Source organism: Alligator sinensis, unplaced genomic scaffold (assembly GCF_000455745.1).
Source record: "Alligator sinensis unplaced genomic scaffold, ASM45574v1 scaffold210_2, whole genome shotgun sequence".
NCBI lineage: Eukaryota > Metazoa > Chordata > Crocodylia > Alligatoridae > Alligator > Alligator sinensis.
In genome coordinates, this window is record NW_005841946.1 from 2975505 (window position 1) to 2992944 (window position 17440).

At 44.8% G+C, this 17440-nt stretch overlaps 1 protein-coding gene across 1 annotated transcript in view; it reads right to left on the minus strand.

Moving 5' to 3' along the window:
* The window catches only part of MEGF11 (multiple EGF like domains 11), a 134243-nt gene that overhangs the window by 91294 nt on the left and 25509 nt on the right, over positions 1-17440 (minus strand). The window contains exon 5 of the mRNA XM_025199609.1: positions 14613-14787. Coding sequence (XP_025055394.1) covers positions 14613-14787 — 175 coding nt within the window. The remainder of the gene's footprint in view (positions 1-14612; positions 14788-17440) is intronic.

The following is a 17440-nucleotide window of genomic DNA, read 5'->3' on the forward strand; positions in this document are numbered from 1 at the left end:
TTGTTGGTACTCGTCACGTATTAAAATGTCACGTTACATCTTGCTCCATAAAGAACCACTCCAAAAAAGAGATTGGATTTAGACATGGTAAAACGACTCCTACATCATTTTCTCTGGACAGATATTTCCAGGGAGATGGTGCTTCATACCTGAAAGGAAGTCCTCCCACTGGCTGTCTATAATCTAATGGACTACAAACCACATATTGATACACAGTTCAAAAAACCACGATGGAGGTCAAGTGCTCAACTAAATCAAATCATTCTTCAAAGCCCTGACCATGTACAATTATTTTGCTGTTTACGACCAAGATGCTAAAACAAACTCCCAATGCTCTTCACACAGGAGGATGGCGAGTTGTTTGTGTTGGCATAGACAAGACAGCTACAGTCCTCAGGCACGGACTTGATCTATGGGCAAATGTCTGTCTTCTGTATGCAAAGGCGTGGAAACTGTGGCTATACTGGGGAGAAGGACTGACATAATACCTGACTGGGTCTTAGTTCTGGCCATCAGAGGCAGTGGCTAAATAGAAAGATTGCCTTTCATTCTGGATCAAGAAGCACCATCCCCTTTTAAATGGAAAAGTTTGAACCAGGTTCATGAGCTCAGTGAAAGGGAGTGGTTACAGCTAGCCCTGTGCTCTCTCCCTGCCTCTCTCCTTGGACCCAGGAGAAGTCAGGAGAACGCAGAGCAATTACTGTTCCTGCCCCGCTGCAGCTCCTCTTCTCTCCTGTCACATCACCAAGGGGGGAGAAGTGGCTGCTCTGTCAGCTGCTTTCCTGCCAGGCATTGGGAATATCAAGCAAAGGACAGCTTGCTTTCCTAATATCGCCACTCAGGGAAGCTCAGGGAAATGCTTGAGACTAGAGTCTGAAGCCAACAAAGTCATGGCTCCCTTGTCTTGCACCTCAGCCCCCCAGCAGGTTACCCAGTTCGGGTATAGTGCTGAATTCCTGGCTGCCCTAAGGGGCTATCCAATGTCTTTCCTGTGCAGGGAGGCTGGATCCAATGATCTTGTAAGGCCCCTAACATCTATGAATCTAAGAATTTGGGGATAACCTGGGTTCGCAGCACTCCAGCCTGCCCCATCTTTGCCTTGAGAGAGGAGAGGGAAGGTGCTGACTTGACATCTGCTGTGGGATTCTCCACGTGGGGGAAATGCCAGGGTTGAATACGTCTCGCTTCCCCTTCTCCCCATCCGCACCCCTGACTGTCAAAATCTGGTCACTGTAGTGGGATGGGGTGCTACAAAAAAGAGAGACCGAAATACAGTGCATGGTAACCAGGCCATTCTGTGGGTCTGTGACACTCCCTTGATGAGGTGGAGGATCCAAAAAAACAGTGCCTGGATACCCTTGTTTCACATATATACACTTTCTAATATCTGCTAGAGATAAAAATGCTGTAGAACTGACAGCACTCCCCATCTCAGACAACTGTTTGAAGAAACCATATGTGAGAGAATACAGTAGAAAGAAAATTGCTTATAGAGAGAGGTGAGAAAGGGCATTTTATAGCACAAACTGAACAACACATCCGGTATCACCTTTAAGCTGAGGTATGGCCCTTTTGTTGGTGTAGAAGATGGCTTTCAATTAAATCAATGCCCCTTCGGCAAAATCTGACAATATATGTCCTCGTGAGTCTACTCATTGCAATGGGCTTGCATCAGCATGTTTTTCAGCTGTCTACATTTATGGACGGCAAAGGTCCAAATAAGGCTATATGTGTATGGTGCATCTTAATATAACTCTGATTACATTTGCTATCCTGATGTTCAGAAACACAAAGACTGGGGCTCCCCTCTGGATTGAAAAAAAAGAATACCGAAGGCACACGCACACTATGGAAACAGAATCATGAAAACTGCACAGTTAAGACTATGCATGCATGCGGACATGTGTGCATGTGCATATGCAGAGTAAGCATGACATTACATTTAACAGCAGTGCAGAACCCAGGCCACGGTCAGACAGACAGACAGATGGATGCTCCTCTCTTCCCCCCAGAGAACACACACAAGTTCTCTGAAAACTCAGAGCATACGACCTGGTGGAAGGTCTACTGCCCTTAGAGCCCGCAAAGCTCTGCTGGGATGTTGTATTTAAATGCCCTGGTATTTAAGATGTGATTAACCAGTTGATTACATTGTAAGTAGTAACCCAGCCACATGTTCATTCAAAAAATGTGATAGCTTTGTGGCTGGTTCACTTTTTTTTTTTTTAATTTGTATCCGAGGCCAAATTAGCCAAAACTAATTCCACATCCAAGAGTCCAGAACCATAAGTGGCCCTACTACCGGCAAACATCCTCCACCTGCACCTGGGGCTTCAGACGTTTCCAAAACCTTTGGTGGGCAATCTACTTGCAGGCCCAAGCCCGGAGGCTTGGGGTTTGGATGCCCCCAAGTTCTGCTTGCCCTTAGTCGTACGGCCCTTGGAGTAAGCAGGGGAGGAGATTCCCGTTTTCATAAACTGGGTTTAAAGCCGCTGCACCTCAGTGGGCACTGAACCACGCCAGACGAGCAGTTCTCCTACAAGGCACTTCAGGAAAACTGCCTTCTTGGACAAGATACATGGTATTCCCCCTGCCAGGTTAAGAAGCCACTACGCTTGATCTCAGCCTTCAAGAGGCCAACATGACACAATACATTTAACATGTGGATAGCCTCAACGGCTTGGATGCTGTCCTGCAGCTGGGAGCCTGGTCCGCTGATGGGCCTCCCAGTTGCGGGAAAGCATCTGAGCCAAGGGCTCCATGTGTTCCTGCAGCTGGGAGCCCCAGGTAGATAACTGGCGCTCCCAGTCATGATGGCAGTGGGCACTCAGCTTGCTGGTGCAGGGAAAGCCTGCGATCATGATCCCAGGCTCCCCCTGCACTGGCAATATGGCAGTATTGGGATCTAATCCCCGATCCCAGAATCGCACTTCCTGTCATATACATGTGGCATAGTAGGAGATGTGATTACTGGGACCCCATGGTACAGATCCCATCACACCTTTAACTGAATTTCTGCCAGGGGCCTAAGTGAACTAAGCAAGACACAAATCTAGCCCTTTGGGAACAGAGGTCAATAGAAAATTAAATGAAAATTAGCTAACGACTTCAATTCTATTCTATTGCTGTTTTAGCAATTCCTAGGTTTTCAATATGGGGTGTGACCTACAAAAAGAAATGACTACTTCTGCCTTTATGCAAAGAGTTGTCCACAGATACACAGATAGTACAGATGAAGATATATATGGTTAGAAGCTTAATAGATGAAGTGGAAGCAGCCCTATTGGCAAACGGTATATCTCCCTGCAAAATTCAGATCAAATAACTCAGCTGGAAGTGAGCTATTGAGCCCCACTGGTACTGAAAGAGGCAACCGAAACGGAAATGCAATTTGACATAGCCACATTGCCAATTAAGGGTAAAATAGAGGCAATATGTCAACTGGCAAAAAAGACAGAGGTATTCAGGGTTCCTATATGAATCTGGTTCCTCTGGACCCACTTACAAAACTTTGGAGTACTGAAGTAAATAAAACAGCAGCAGAGCTCTGAGGAAAAAAGGAAATCATAAGAAAGAGGGAGAGAGCTGAGACCTGAGTACCGGTCTTATCAAATTATACACACTGTGTGTAATGGACCAGGTATTATAAAGGGACAACAGACGTGCCTCATTAATAGAGGAAGCTGGGCACTGGGACTAATCTGGCTCTTAGCTAAATGCGGGGCAACTTCACTGAAGCCAGTGGCTGTGCCTGGCCTAACAGCAGAATCTGCCCTCCTAAGCAGAGAGGCAAAGTGATGGGCCATAGAAGGGAGGCAAAACACAAAGAAATACAAGCAATTCATAAAAAAGCTGAGAAAAATTGTGAGTTCAAAGAAAGGGCTGCAATTTCTGCAGACTGTGTAGAGCCACTGTGTGCTGTGCACCCGGTGACCTTGCTGAATACCCCAGCACAATAGTTCACCTGTTCAGAAGCACACAACAAATACCCCAGGGTGTGATGAGACCCTTCATTATGTCCCAAGCCGCCAGATGCTGACGTGAACACTGCTGGGGTTCAGAGACACACGGGCTCCCAGACAGTGTTGCTACCAGTGATCCGGCAGAAAAGTCTAATTGGTCAATAGAAGCACCAGGGGGAATGTGCTGACAGGCTTAATAGGCAGCAAGCACCTGGTCTGTTGATATAAAAGGCAGCAGGAAAAGTGGCTGAGTCTGAAAGCCAACAGACAGATAGGTGGTCTCCCCATAATGACCCTAAGTTGGAGTCTATAGGTTTGCAGGACGCTTTCCCCTGCTGCATTCTGGGGCTCTGAGAAATGCTTCCCCTCTTGTGATCAGTTACTGAATAACCTGCAGTTAAATCCCCTTTGTGCCAGCGCCGGTTTTCACTGCTCTAGATGTGGCAGGGCTGTACCACAGGGGACCAAGTTTTCAAAAAGGAGCCTACAATTGAACAGAGATAAAATAGCATTTGGGCTGAATTCTGCGCTGTGAAAGTCACCAAGCCGACAGCTCCAAGGACTGGAGTCCTTTGCAAATCCACCGAGCATGTTCAGGGTAGGTGGGGGAATCAGACGCTTGGCAGTATGGTGCCACTGTGAAGCCTGACTGAAACGACTGCTTGCGAAGGTGAAAGTCTGGAAGCCAGTTACCCAATGAGTGCTAATAGGGATGGGATTTGTGAGGCAGATGTGTTCACTGGGAGCTGGGCTGTGCCATGTGCAGTCAGTAAGGGGACAGTTTTCAAGCTGTGCTGACCTGCTCTGGGTCTGCTAGGGCTTTATAGCCCTCTACAGTCCCTGGTTGCAGAGGCCTGGGGTCAGTCATTTTGTGCATAACCAATTCAGAGGTCAAAATTTTGCAGGGACACCAAGGTGGACCTAGTATTGGTCTTTGAGCACACAGGGGAGGACTCCCAGTGTTCGCAGGTATTGACTTGTCTGTCACCTGGCTGCTCAAGGCTGTTTATAGGAGGCAACCTGGGCTTTGAAAAAGTCAAAAGTGACCATTCAAGGGTTTCTGCACACAAACACAGCAACTGGGGAAGATTAAATGCCTGATTCTTGACAGTTTGTAAAAGGTGGGCAGTCCTTCGACAGCTGCTTCAAGATGACAAATAGTGAAAACCAGGGAACTGGATCCTTGTGGTAATGTTGGGATTTACCACCAAGGGATCTTGGTTGCCACGGGATTCTGCTCTTTTGGGGTGTGGCTGAACGGACTGAGGCACCTCCTGCATGTCTAGACAGCATCAGCGACCAAGACACGTTCTTTCACTTTCAGCTACTAGAAGATCATCCTGCATGAAGACTCAGCTGGTGCAAAAGGCAGCCTGCCTCCTTCAGGGTTTAGGCTGCCATGAGCTCAGTGGTTCTCTGTGTACTTGTGCAGGAATCTCAGTCACCAGGGTCCAGCTAGGCTTGGATCTCTGTCTGTGAGCCACCAAGATAATAGCGGTTCTTTGGGCAAGACAAAATGCAAAGCCCAGAACCCCGGATGTCAGAGCTGGGGACAAAAGATTCCTGGCAGAGGGGACGTGGCTAGGAATGAACTCTCAGACAAGGTTAGAGGGCTCCTAAGTGGACAGTCCTATTATCCTCCATAACCCAGGTATCATCTTTGGCCTGGTCCATCCTGGCCTTCCAGGAGCGCTTAATCTTCTGATCTTCTGCTTCTTCCAGTCCCACACTCCTGAGATCCATGCTGCCGCTCTGCGCACTGACCTAAAACTCCCAAACCAGGTTTTCATTACATTTCAGGCCTTTCAACTATTGCAAGCTCCTCTTTCTTGATCTTGGCCTTCATAAAAGCAACCTTGCTCCTGACAAATCCATTCAAGGTTGCACTTCCATTCCAGTCCATTACTCAGGCGGGCCCATTGCCTCAGGCACATAACTCCTCTCTCTTTGTATTCAGGCTCCTCTTTCACCAACGCAAGTTCAGACTACTTGTCTTTCACAGCTTAGCTTCATTCTCCTTTTCACCTCTGACTCTTAACTTCACAGATAGCTGAGGTAGAGGTCTAGGGTTTATATCTCACACAGTTAAGATACTTAACAACCTTTCCATAACTAAAGGTAGGGGCAATAAACAGGCTACTGAAAAACTGAAGAGCAGGGAAGAAAGCCTAGGAGTCCCACAGGTGGCAGACTAATCACCTAGCCCGGGTCGCAATCACCTAGCCAGGGTCGTTTGACCCCAGCATCCTTTCCTGCCATGGCAGGGGGTCAGACTTGATGAGCTGCTCAGGTCCCTTCCGACCCTACCAACTATGAAACTATGGAAGGCCAGGGCTAATGGGGTTTAGCCGCCGCAAACTGGGCTGGTGACAGTGCCCCGCAGTGTGCTCCTCCGCTGCCATGCATGCAACACCAGCGCACACTGGTCCCAGACGGCCCTGCAGGAGGGAGAGGCAGGGGAGGGCAGGCGGGCGTGCTCCATACTGCCCAGCTCCCCCAAAGAATATTTTCTAGTGCCACTTAGGCCAAGGCTTGTTGAACAGAGACAGATGCCTTCTTTCACACATCTCCAAGTCAGGCCTTGACCAAACACTGCTTTTTAAATTTAGGACCTCATGACCCAGGTTGCCTTTTTGCTCGTTACTGATTATCGATGCAGTAATACAGATAATGATAACAATCAATACTAATGACGCCGTCCCAGCACCTATGCTAAACTTCACTAGAGTAATACGGATACTTTTTTTCCTGTGTTGCCACTAGTTCTAGCCATTGATATTAATTCTGAAGCAATGGATTATGAATACAAATAAGATATCAGCGAGCCGAAAATGTATCTTCCTTGTGCTGTTGGGAAATTCCTAAAATGAGACTGGACAAACTATTTTTGTTGCCTGTAATACTCCATTTAATTGGACAACCGCTGTGCTAGAAAACCTTTCCCCCCTCCTACAGCAAGAAAAATTTATGCTGGTGATTGGTAACAAGAACACCAAGATAAAATAGTAGAATTTATTTTATACTTATAAATGAAAAGGGCTGTTAACAAAGGGGGGTAACTGATATGCTCGGTAAAACAAGGATAAAAGGACACAGACTCTATTGAAGATCTTTTCCTCTCATTTTTTCCTCTTTAAGCCATTTGATGAGGTGCCCCGTTGATCTGAGATGAGCTTCCACTGAAGTACTGTCAGAATTACCACAAAGAGAAGCTGAACATTTAAATGAGTTAGAGCCCCCAAAACAGATCCACTATCTCAATCCCAGGCCCATTTTTCACATCAAGAATTCTGTGAAGTTTATAAATGCCTTTCCTACTAAATCAAGGCTTTATAAAACAATGAAGTCTCATTCATTGACGTCAATTGCTCCTCAGGTGGTGAAAAAAGTACCGTGGTAATAAAAGTAAAAACAAATACAGAGCAGAGGAGGAATCCTCTGACAAATTTGTATTTATCAATCTGGAAAAAAGAGCAAGTGCCTGTCTTCCTGGTGGATATTCTTCACGAATTCTGGGACACAAGTCGTGTGCCGACCAGAGGGAATGGGTCTACCTGGGACAACCCAACAGACCTGCCACGTCAGTCCCACAACACCGTACACTACACGTCTACACGGTGGAACAAAGAAAGAGGCGCCGAAGACCTCCAGAGTGAGTGGTTTCATTAAATTCAGAGCGGACCATGAAGAATGAACTTACTTCTTTCCGGCCAGATGTTTTGTGAGTATGTGTGTCGAACTTCGTGCATGGTTAAATCCTGGGATATTGCTTGCGGAATTGGCTGATCACTTGCTATTTTCATATTTTACCTATTTTTATTATTTATCTTGTAAGCTTCCCCAAGACTTTTTTGGGGAGAGTGGCACATAAATCAAATAGATAAAGAAAGAAAGAAAATCAATGAATTGGTGGATTCTTCATTATAATATTTACTTCATATCTTTAAGTAGATTTCTATTTATTGCTCTGCAGCGCCCTGTTGTTTGTAGTGTGTTGTAGAGAACCACATAGGGAAACCTGAAGGCAAAATTTGTTCCTCAGTGGTGGACTAAGTGTTGTAGTTAGAGACTTGCTTAGCATGCAAACTTAGGGCCTGATTCCTGAACGCCTTCTGCATGCAAATCCCCATTAAGCTCCATGGGAGATATCTATACATAGGGCTTAAAAAAAGGATAACATTGTGGTTTATTAATACTTTTAAATTCCAGTTTTGATGCAATAACAACAGAAGATGCAAGTCATCATAGACACACAATGCAGGGACACAGCCTTCAAGAGATGTCCTAAAAAGAGAAAAGTAATCTATTAGGGAGAGGTGCTTACTTTTATAGCTTCCACCCCTTTCTTTACTGCACAGTACAGGGATGGGCCTGTATGGGATCTACCAATACAGGCAAGAAAAAGAGAAATGTCAGAATAAATTCTTTCATTTTGGTGATGAAGTGCTAGCTTTGCTTGCCGGTACGCAGGGTTCAATAAAAGTAGACAGGTCTTCAAAAAATGGCAGCATAAATAGATGAACCCCTTAAAGTAAGATAAGTTCTGTCATCTGGATGTGAAATATAGAGTTAAGCACCCGCCAAAGCAAGAGCTGACCAAACGCTCCATCTACAAGTGTTAAAGTTTCTGGAAGTGTCTTGGCCTGAGAAATGTTCCCAAACTGAATATCTCCTTGCAAAACCAGAGAGTAATAAAGAAACTGAAGTCAACCACATTTTTCAAAAGGGGAAAAAAAAAAAGAAACCCTATAGAAACAAAGATGTATCCCAGAACGAGATCACAGCTTCTCATTAGCTGCTGCTTCTAAGAAAGTTGTAATTAGTTGTGCACTGACAAGGGTGAGCTTACCCTACTTTCAACAGCATATATAATGATTTAAGCAACTGGAAAGCTGATAGGTATGTACAGGGGGCTGGTTTCAAGATTTCCTTTTGAGACAGGAGGTCAGGATTCCTGTGGTCTCCTGTCATATTTAATTTATATCCTCTGGCCCGCTTTGCCACGTTTATTAAATTACAGGAATAAAATTCAGTGAACCAAAAACAAAGGAAGAAGGGTCAGGGCAAATCCTGACTTCATTTATACCCGCGTTGCATCACGGGCTTGAGCAAACTTGTACTACAGTAAATGAAGGGGAGAATTGGCCTTTAGCCTCTTGGAAAACAGTAAAAGCATTAAGAGCTAAGGAAGGGACGACACTGCAAGTTAGTGCAACCCCTGCTGCCACCTCCATAATTATATCCAAGTTGTTTATTGTAATAAATGAAGAGTGTCTTTCTGAAGAGGGGAGAAGAGGGAGGGTAGGCTTTCTACCTGTCGGAGGCTTCCTGTGTTTTCATTCCCAGTAGATGGTGGTTTCTTATGTGCATTTATCAGATTCTCCCTCATTACTGCTGTATATTCCTGGTATGCAGATGTAGCTGTGGGAAGGCTTTTCAAGTCCAGTGTTAGGAATGGCTGGCTGGGCAGTCAAACAGGATCTATGATTGGGGTGAACCTCAGCAGCGATCGAGCTGGCAGCCCAGTGGAGTTGCTAGTTGCGGTGTCATTTCATAATCATCTACAGGGATGCACAACCCTACCCCTCGCCCATACAGGTGAAGCATAGTGGCCACGTGGTCTACCACAGGCCTGATATGAATAGAGCTGCTCCATGGTCTGGGGAAGAAGACTCTGCCTCTCACCCCTTTCACTCCCATGGCTCTCCCCCACACACATCCTGTTTCCCTCTGCTGGACCCCGCATCTGTGATGTGGGATAAAACGTATTAAGAAGCAGTTGTCTCCTCTACACAAAGGTTCCACTAATTAGACATCAAGGTCATAGCTCTACCTAAGCTAAACTGCCTATATGGCCAAGGTGGCTGAGGCACACGAGTTCCTGCAGCACACAGTATGCAGGGGACTGATGCAGTTAGCCTTATGTCCAGCCACCTTCGGCTCCCCAGTCCAAATGGCCATGTGTCCATTTACGGCTGAGGGAAGCTTTTCACGTGGGTCTGAAACAAGGTCCAACTCTGGAACTGTGGTGAGATGCCTTAACCATGCTGCTACTGTGCGTAGATATGAGCAATACAAAGACACACAGAAATGTTTGTCTCTTCTTGTAGTACAGAGCAGGCACCTTCTTCGCCCCTTCACCACATACACACTGTACGTATCCTTCTGCCACTAGCTGCCACCCCATCACATCCAGTGTCCTTCTACCTCTCCATTCTTCCTTCGCCATCGAAGGCAGCCCTTCCTCCTGCAGTCCCTCACACTGTTCAAACAACACTGCTCTCCTTGTTTCCAGTTCCCAAATGCTCGTAGCCGCGTGCAGTTAAACTGTCACAGAAAAGAAAAAGTGCCGGTGCTCAGACTCAGACAACCTTCCTAAATGCTCAAAGAGCCAGCGTGACACTTATATTAGAGGTGTGTGTAAATATAGGGACACAGGAGCATCCTTAGTAACCCACAGGTCATCAGCAGGGCTTAAACCTCCCAGCTTCAGCATTACAGCTTCAGCTTCTAGCATCTGAGGTAGAGTCATTCCTTAGGTTACAGCAGTAGTAGGCTGTTATCTTCCATGCAGCCCAGCTGTGAGACATACTTCATATACACGTGATAGATTTTTCTGAAGACAGTGGGACAAATTCTAGTCTTGTTTCCAGTAATGTAAATCTGAACCCTGCTTCCCCAGTGCAAATCCACAATAAGTGAGGGAAGCAATTTACTGAAGTGAAATTGCTCCAAAGGTCAAGACGTTATTCAACACAATCCCATGTATCACTTACATTCCTGAGGCATCCCTTGCAGCCAGCCCATGCATAGTTTCTATATCACTTTATATCAGCCTAGAAACCAATAGAGTTAAAATTGAACAATACCCCAGTGTGGACACAGCTAAACTGTAAATTCACAGAAATGAGCTATAGCCATAAAAGGGCCTTTAAACCAGTATTAGTCATTTTTAGAGCCATGTATGTGCAGACCTGGCAGCTGAATTTCACCCAAAATGTTCATCAAAGAAACTAAGACATAAAAGGATCTGAAACCCTGACATTTTCTGAATCCAGGAAATTTGAGCTTGCCAATATTCTGGTTTGGCATTCACATTTTGGAAATGTCACAGCCACTAAATCATCGATTATTTTCAAAGCAGCAATGGGAAGTTTTATTTCAAAACTTATATCTGCTCCATTTCCACAAAAGTAAAAATAAAAACTGAGGAACCATGAAAATGTATTTCAGCTTCTGGAGTGGCTACATTTTCATTTAAATACATTTAATAAAGGTGACCAGATGCTTTGTGTTTCTAACTGCTTGTTCTGCATCCCAATAAAATGTCCCTGTTTTGGCTGCAGTTGCAGATGATTCATTCTGAAACCCTGCCCAGCTGCCCTGACACAGCCAAGACAGGGCACAGTCAAAGAAACAAGCCATCTGTGCAAAAGAAGTGGGCCAAGGGAGTGCTTTGTCAGGAAAAGGCTCTGCCACTTCTTGGTCACTTGGCTTTTTAGTCATCCAACACACTAAACCTTTCTGGGCTTGATCTATTTTATTTTGCTACCACTCCATGTTATTTATCTTCCTACCTTATCTGCAACCCTTTCCCTTGCTCTGCCTTATAAGCATCCACGTAGGTCAAACACTTCTGTGTAATGTATGGTTTTTATCTCACTTTAATCCTGTGCAATTACATGTCACAAATGCTGACCCTTTCATTCAGGCAGCCAAGCTCCACATTAGAAAAAACCCCCAAGAAACAATTAATTATGCCATCTCCAAATAATTAGCTTTGCCTGGGTCCATAAGAGCAGCACTCCATTGTTTATGCTGCCAAAAGAGACACCCTCTATTCAGGAATAGCCATGCCCTGCACACCCAGGTCTGGAAGAATCCCAAAGCAAAGGTCTATTCTCATGCACCAATCCCCGTAGCCTCAATAAGAGTCACAGGAGCATCTCTGATTGGATTGGACCCAGATGAGCTACTTCATGTCTAGAGAGGGTTCTGGCCCCACTTCTGGGATCCACCGCATGCATCCACATTGCAAACACTCTTGTGTCCTCCCTGCCCCAACACTGGAGTGTGCTGTGAAGCCAGCTCAGCAGGGCAGAAGGGGATCCAGGGCAGGAAGCTAAGGTGACAGATTCTTATCTACCCTCCTTTACGTCCAGAATTTTCTTGCATCTGAAGAAACTATTGCAACCCAATTCATCTGGCATGTACATGAATGACAAATATACTTCAGAGGCAATAAATTAGCAATTTCAAAGCTTTACATCCCCTCATGGACTAATTGCTAGAGATTATAGTATATTATGAGAGAGCAATAATACTAATGCCTAAATATGCTTCAGTGATTATAGAGCTGTCCTCAATAACTAAGCTGTTTAAATGCCAATGCAAGAAGGCTCTTTATTATGAGATTAAATATTATTTTGAAGCAATGCAATAGGAACTTGCGAGGCTTCACCACTGCAGTAATGCTGTCTCAGAGCACTATATATATTGCACAAGCTATATATATATTTTAATAATAGATACAGTAAAAGGGTCCCAAAATATTTTCATGTTGTAAATTTGAATAGTATTCCTGGCAAGAAGGAAGCTCTTGGTATATCTTGATTTTACAGTTGCTATTAGCATGCTGAAGACTTGATTTCTTCCTCTATTTTATACGGGTTTAATGGTGGTATCCCTCCACTGTTTGAGTGGATTGGCTCCTGATTTCTATCAGTGTAAATGCCTGGAGAATCAGGCTCCAAAAATGGTGAACTCTAAGATACTTGACCAAGTCAGGTCCGCAACAACCACCAGTTCTGAGTGGCCACATCTACACAAGACGCTTACTGAGCAGTAGTTCGTTAGTACTGCGCAGTAGCTCATTAATACTGTGCAGTAGCATTGCGGGGCACAAACCGTGACACAACACTACTGTGCAGCAGTAACGAGCTATCGTGCAGTCAGTGTCACTAGGAATTGCGTAGTAACAACTGCACAATCACTGTCTCGTGCAGACACAGCCAAAGAGAGCCAGACACCTAACTGGCGTGCACATACTTGTGAAAGGCTTACCCCACGTCATACACATGCACACACACATATTTCACTGAGAACGTATCTACAAAGCAGACAGAGCGCTCCAGTCTTCAAGGCCAGCTCAGGAGCAGACAGCCGAGGGAGCCAAGAATGGCCCCCTTAACCACGAAGATGACGCCTGAATATCTTCAGACCATACGAGCCCTATAATCCCTCCCCCACCACCACCTTTTCTCCAGCCATCTCCTTTAAAGCCCAGGTAGGGCCTTACATAGCTGCTGGCCACCAGTCTGTCAGGTGTTATACCTGGAATCTCCTTAAGCTTCAACTATAGACATACAGTTAACTTGGTGTTATGTTCCCTGATCCCCAACAAGATCGACGCAAAGGGGTTGTGGCAGGCATGAACAGTCAGCTTTAGGCTCCCTGATATCCCAAAATATTTCTTCATCTCAACCTGATGCATCAGACATTCATATGTCTAGGAATAGAGTTAGTTGCCATCACGCAGTTGTAACAAACATGGGCATAATTAGCATAACCCCCCTGTGAGTCTGAAGGCTTGGCTTTAGTGCTAATTATTGTGAAAAAACTGAAAGCTAGTCCCAGTTGGGACAGGTCCCAATGGAGTAAGAAAGGCAACTTGTGGAATGAATGCAAGGGTGACCGGCTCTCAAGGTTATTCAAACCTCAGGTACAGGAGTCTGTGGAACAGAGTAGCACGGAAGATAATTTTAACACCAATCTTCTCCTTAACAATTACCAAGCTGCAACTGCATGGGGGTGATTTCTACCACGTGCTGCCGTGAGTGAAGGAGGACATGGTTTTTTACATCTGAGCTGGTAGATTTTATTTTGGGCCAGATCCTAGTCCCATTAAAGGCCGTCACAGAACTCCCATTAATTATAGCAACAGCTGGAGCAGGTTGTTTGTGTTCGGTATTTACAGCCCAGGTTCAGCCAGGCACTGGAGCCTGGAGTTGAGTCTTGCTCTGGCTTCTGTCTCTCTTTTTGCCTGTCACTTTGTCTGATTCCTTCTCCTTCAATCTTCCCTTCCGCAAGATGCGGAGAACCACACTTGTTTACCCCACCAGGGTGTTACGAGGCTAAAATGATGAAAGCGTTTAAAGTACTTTCTGATCCTCAGATGAAAGACACTGGGATACATATTCAAAAGGGGTATATACTTGATTATTATTCATACAGTTATTTAAATTCTTCATCTATTAAAAATAACCTATCACATTGTAACTAAGGAAGAATTTGCCGAATGGCCAATGTACAGTTCTTTTGCTGCTCGCTAACAGACCACAGGCTGTTTGTCTTTTTTGTTACATCTTGCTTCAAAATGCAAGCACTGTGGGGCAGGGGCCCATGCCTTTGTCCTTAACTAAAACCAACAATAATAACAATCAAATGACTAGCCCTAATGTTCAATAAATGACAACAGAAGAGAAATAGGCATTGTTCACAGGAGAATTGTGCTGACGTACCCAAGAACTGGGGAAAATAATATACCTACTGTCATCTTTGTGCATAAAATATTTGCAGAGAGATTAAACTCTTCTATAATTTTTGTTTGCAGGCACCTTGTGTTTACACCTGGTGATTTCCAGCTCTTACCATATATCCTGGAGCACAGGTGCATTTGCCTGTAATGCTATCACAATCTGCACCGTTCTGGCAGAGGCAGGTCAGCTGGCAGTCTTCACCATAGTATCCAGGAGGACAGGTTTCATTGCAGTACAGTCCTGCCCAGCCAGCTTTGCAGCTACATTCGCCAGACAATGGATGGCAGCTAATGAAGAAAGACAGAAATTAATGAGAGGTACACGTGAAAAAAAGTTCCTTCGTGTAAAAAGCAGGGATATCTTAGTAGCAAGCTCTGAGTAAACCATCTGCAGGAGTTGTGTTATAACCTCAAGAAGGCTGAAAAGGACCAAGAGCAGTGAATAAAAGCCACAGGATATACAGAGGAAGGTGACACTTAATGTCGACTGGTGGTGTTATGCAGAGGAATTCAGAAGCCAGCGATTTTACATACCATGGGGCTTGCAATACAAGTAATATCATGAATATGAATTGGAACAGGACTGGAGCTCAATATATCCCACAGTATTTCAGCAAGCCGTGGTCAGTTAAGAATGGGAAGGACTGGGAGCAATTTGAAGGTAACAAGACTACAGGGGGTGAAGAGAGCAAGTCATGTTCCTGTGCAGTGATCAGGAAGGAAGGGAGATCTCTAAATGCCCTGATGCGAAGAGGAATGACTAGAAAGGGCAGAACCTTGCAGCAAGGCCAGCTGGGGAGGAAAGTATTTGGGACAAACTTTTCAGCAAAGACTTCACAGGATCCTCAGCCATGTCACCTGGCGCTTGGCAGAGCAAAGGTCCTGAAGGGGTGTAGGGCTGGAGTGCATGGCAATCCTGTGCAGAGCCATGACATGGGCCCTCTGAGCTTGGGGGATATAACACTTCAAAACACTTTGAGGGGTTTAAAAAGGAAACTGTGGGGAGCACTGAGCAGCGCATGTTTCCACAGAGCACCCGAGTCTCACGCTCATGACAGAGCCTTTGCACTAACCTGGTAATACAAAGGGGCTGAAGTCTAGATGAGAATCGGGCCTTAAAGGGAATCAGGTGGCCAAAGTACACGTATCCTTCACTACTTTGCCCCTGCCACCATGCAGAAGCCAGGGGCGTACCCTTGTACTTCTCGCCTACTGGTTCTCTTTAGATCCTCTTAGAGCATCAGCCAGCAAGCACGGGTTGCCCCTGGGGCTGTACAGTGTACACCACTGGCAGTGCACACTCCAGAAGGTGGGACCATACTATGAGTCCCCCTCCTGGTTCCCACCGTCAAAAGCTCTGCTTATCATTTCTTTATAGTTATTTGTTAGCCTGTCTCTGTTTGTGGATTTGATTGAATGAGATTCCTTAAACCTGTAAAATTAATATCCTGGATGTTAATTTTCAAGGTAACCTCATAAAGCAGGGTCCTGAGAATTTTTTATGCAGTCATCAGTAGAAAAGATTAGTCACATATTGTTGTGACTAAGAATTATCAAATGTTGCCACTGTCATGTGTTTCATCATAAATAGTGCTTTACTGACTAATTAAAACAATTCATCAGGATAACAAACCGCTGTCCATGAAATTCTTCTGACAAAGCATTCCCTGAAATTATGGTTGTTCACACAGCACCTCTTAACATTTAGATGAAAATAATAAAATCTTATTTTTTCTCCCCTTGCATCTATTAATCATTACCTAATGAGACCAGAGAGCTAAACATTAAAGACACATTTTTTGGAGTGGATTTTTGGTTTCACTGTTTTTGTTCCTACTGCACATATTATAAGGTTTCACGAGTGCGGCATCTGTTGGCTAAATTAAATCTTTCAAAAGTAATATATGATCGCGGCAGCTGGAATCAGTCTATGACAATTCAATTGAAAATACCATACTCAGTAAGCATTTCTATGTCGAGGTTGGCTCTTTTATCAAAAAGGACAGCTTTTTTGCATAGGATGCAGGCTATTTATTAAGGACAATAACATCCCAAAAGGTAAGCTGCCCTTTTCCAGGACCTGTAAGAGAGTCAAGGGAACAAAATCCAGCCCCGAAGACTATGAGCAGGGGGTGGGGCAGCCCTGTTTATGCTCTCTGACTCCTCCATTACTAACCTAGACGAGGGGCCATGACCTTGGCTGTGCCCTGCACAGAGGTTTATGGCTCCTGGCTTCACATTATCTTCCCAGTGAAGCAAAAATGTCCGCCCCTCAACTGCCAAAGTCCAAGTATATCAGAGCAGATTATTTTTTCCTCAGGCCAGGAACATGTACTGCTAAAGATGCTTCTAACGGTCTCGCTCTCATGTTCTATCAAAGAGAACCACTAACACAAAACTGGGAAAAACACTCTAAATAAAATCTCAGGGTTTACAGTATTCATCTTTCGTTCTGCGGCAGCAAGAACAGTAGGTGAATGTCCTACAGGGAATACCGTGCACTGAGCTAGAGCATTAATGTTTGATACCCCTGTTGCACTGGTGCACGCCTTCAATTTGTGGATGAGTTGGAGATTTAGATAGGCCCTGCACTGAAAGTCAAAGAACCAGAGGTCTCTTTCTGATTCTGTCTGACTTATTACATAACTTTGGCCAACTCACTTATCCCCTGTGTATTTCCATTTCTTCTTCAGTAAATGGAGATAATGATGCCTGCCCTTCTTTCATTGAGATATATAGTTAATAGCACCATAAAATATGAGGATGTTTATCATTATCACATTCATATTACTATTGAGGCACTAGAGCCTGTGATCTATCCCCAGGGAGTCTAAGGTCAATGGAGTTGCATTTAAATCAAGTACTTGTTGCACGTGTGGTGTCAGGGTATGTTAGGAATCTCCTTTTGTCCTTCCCTTCTTTTTTTGCATTCTGTAAGATT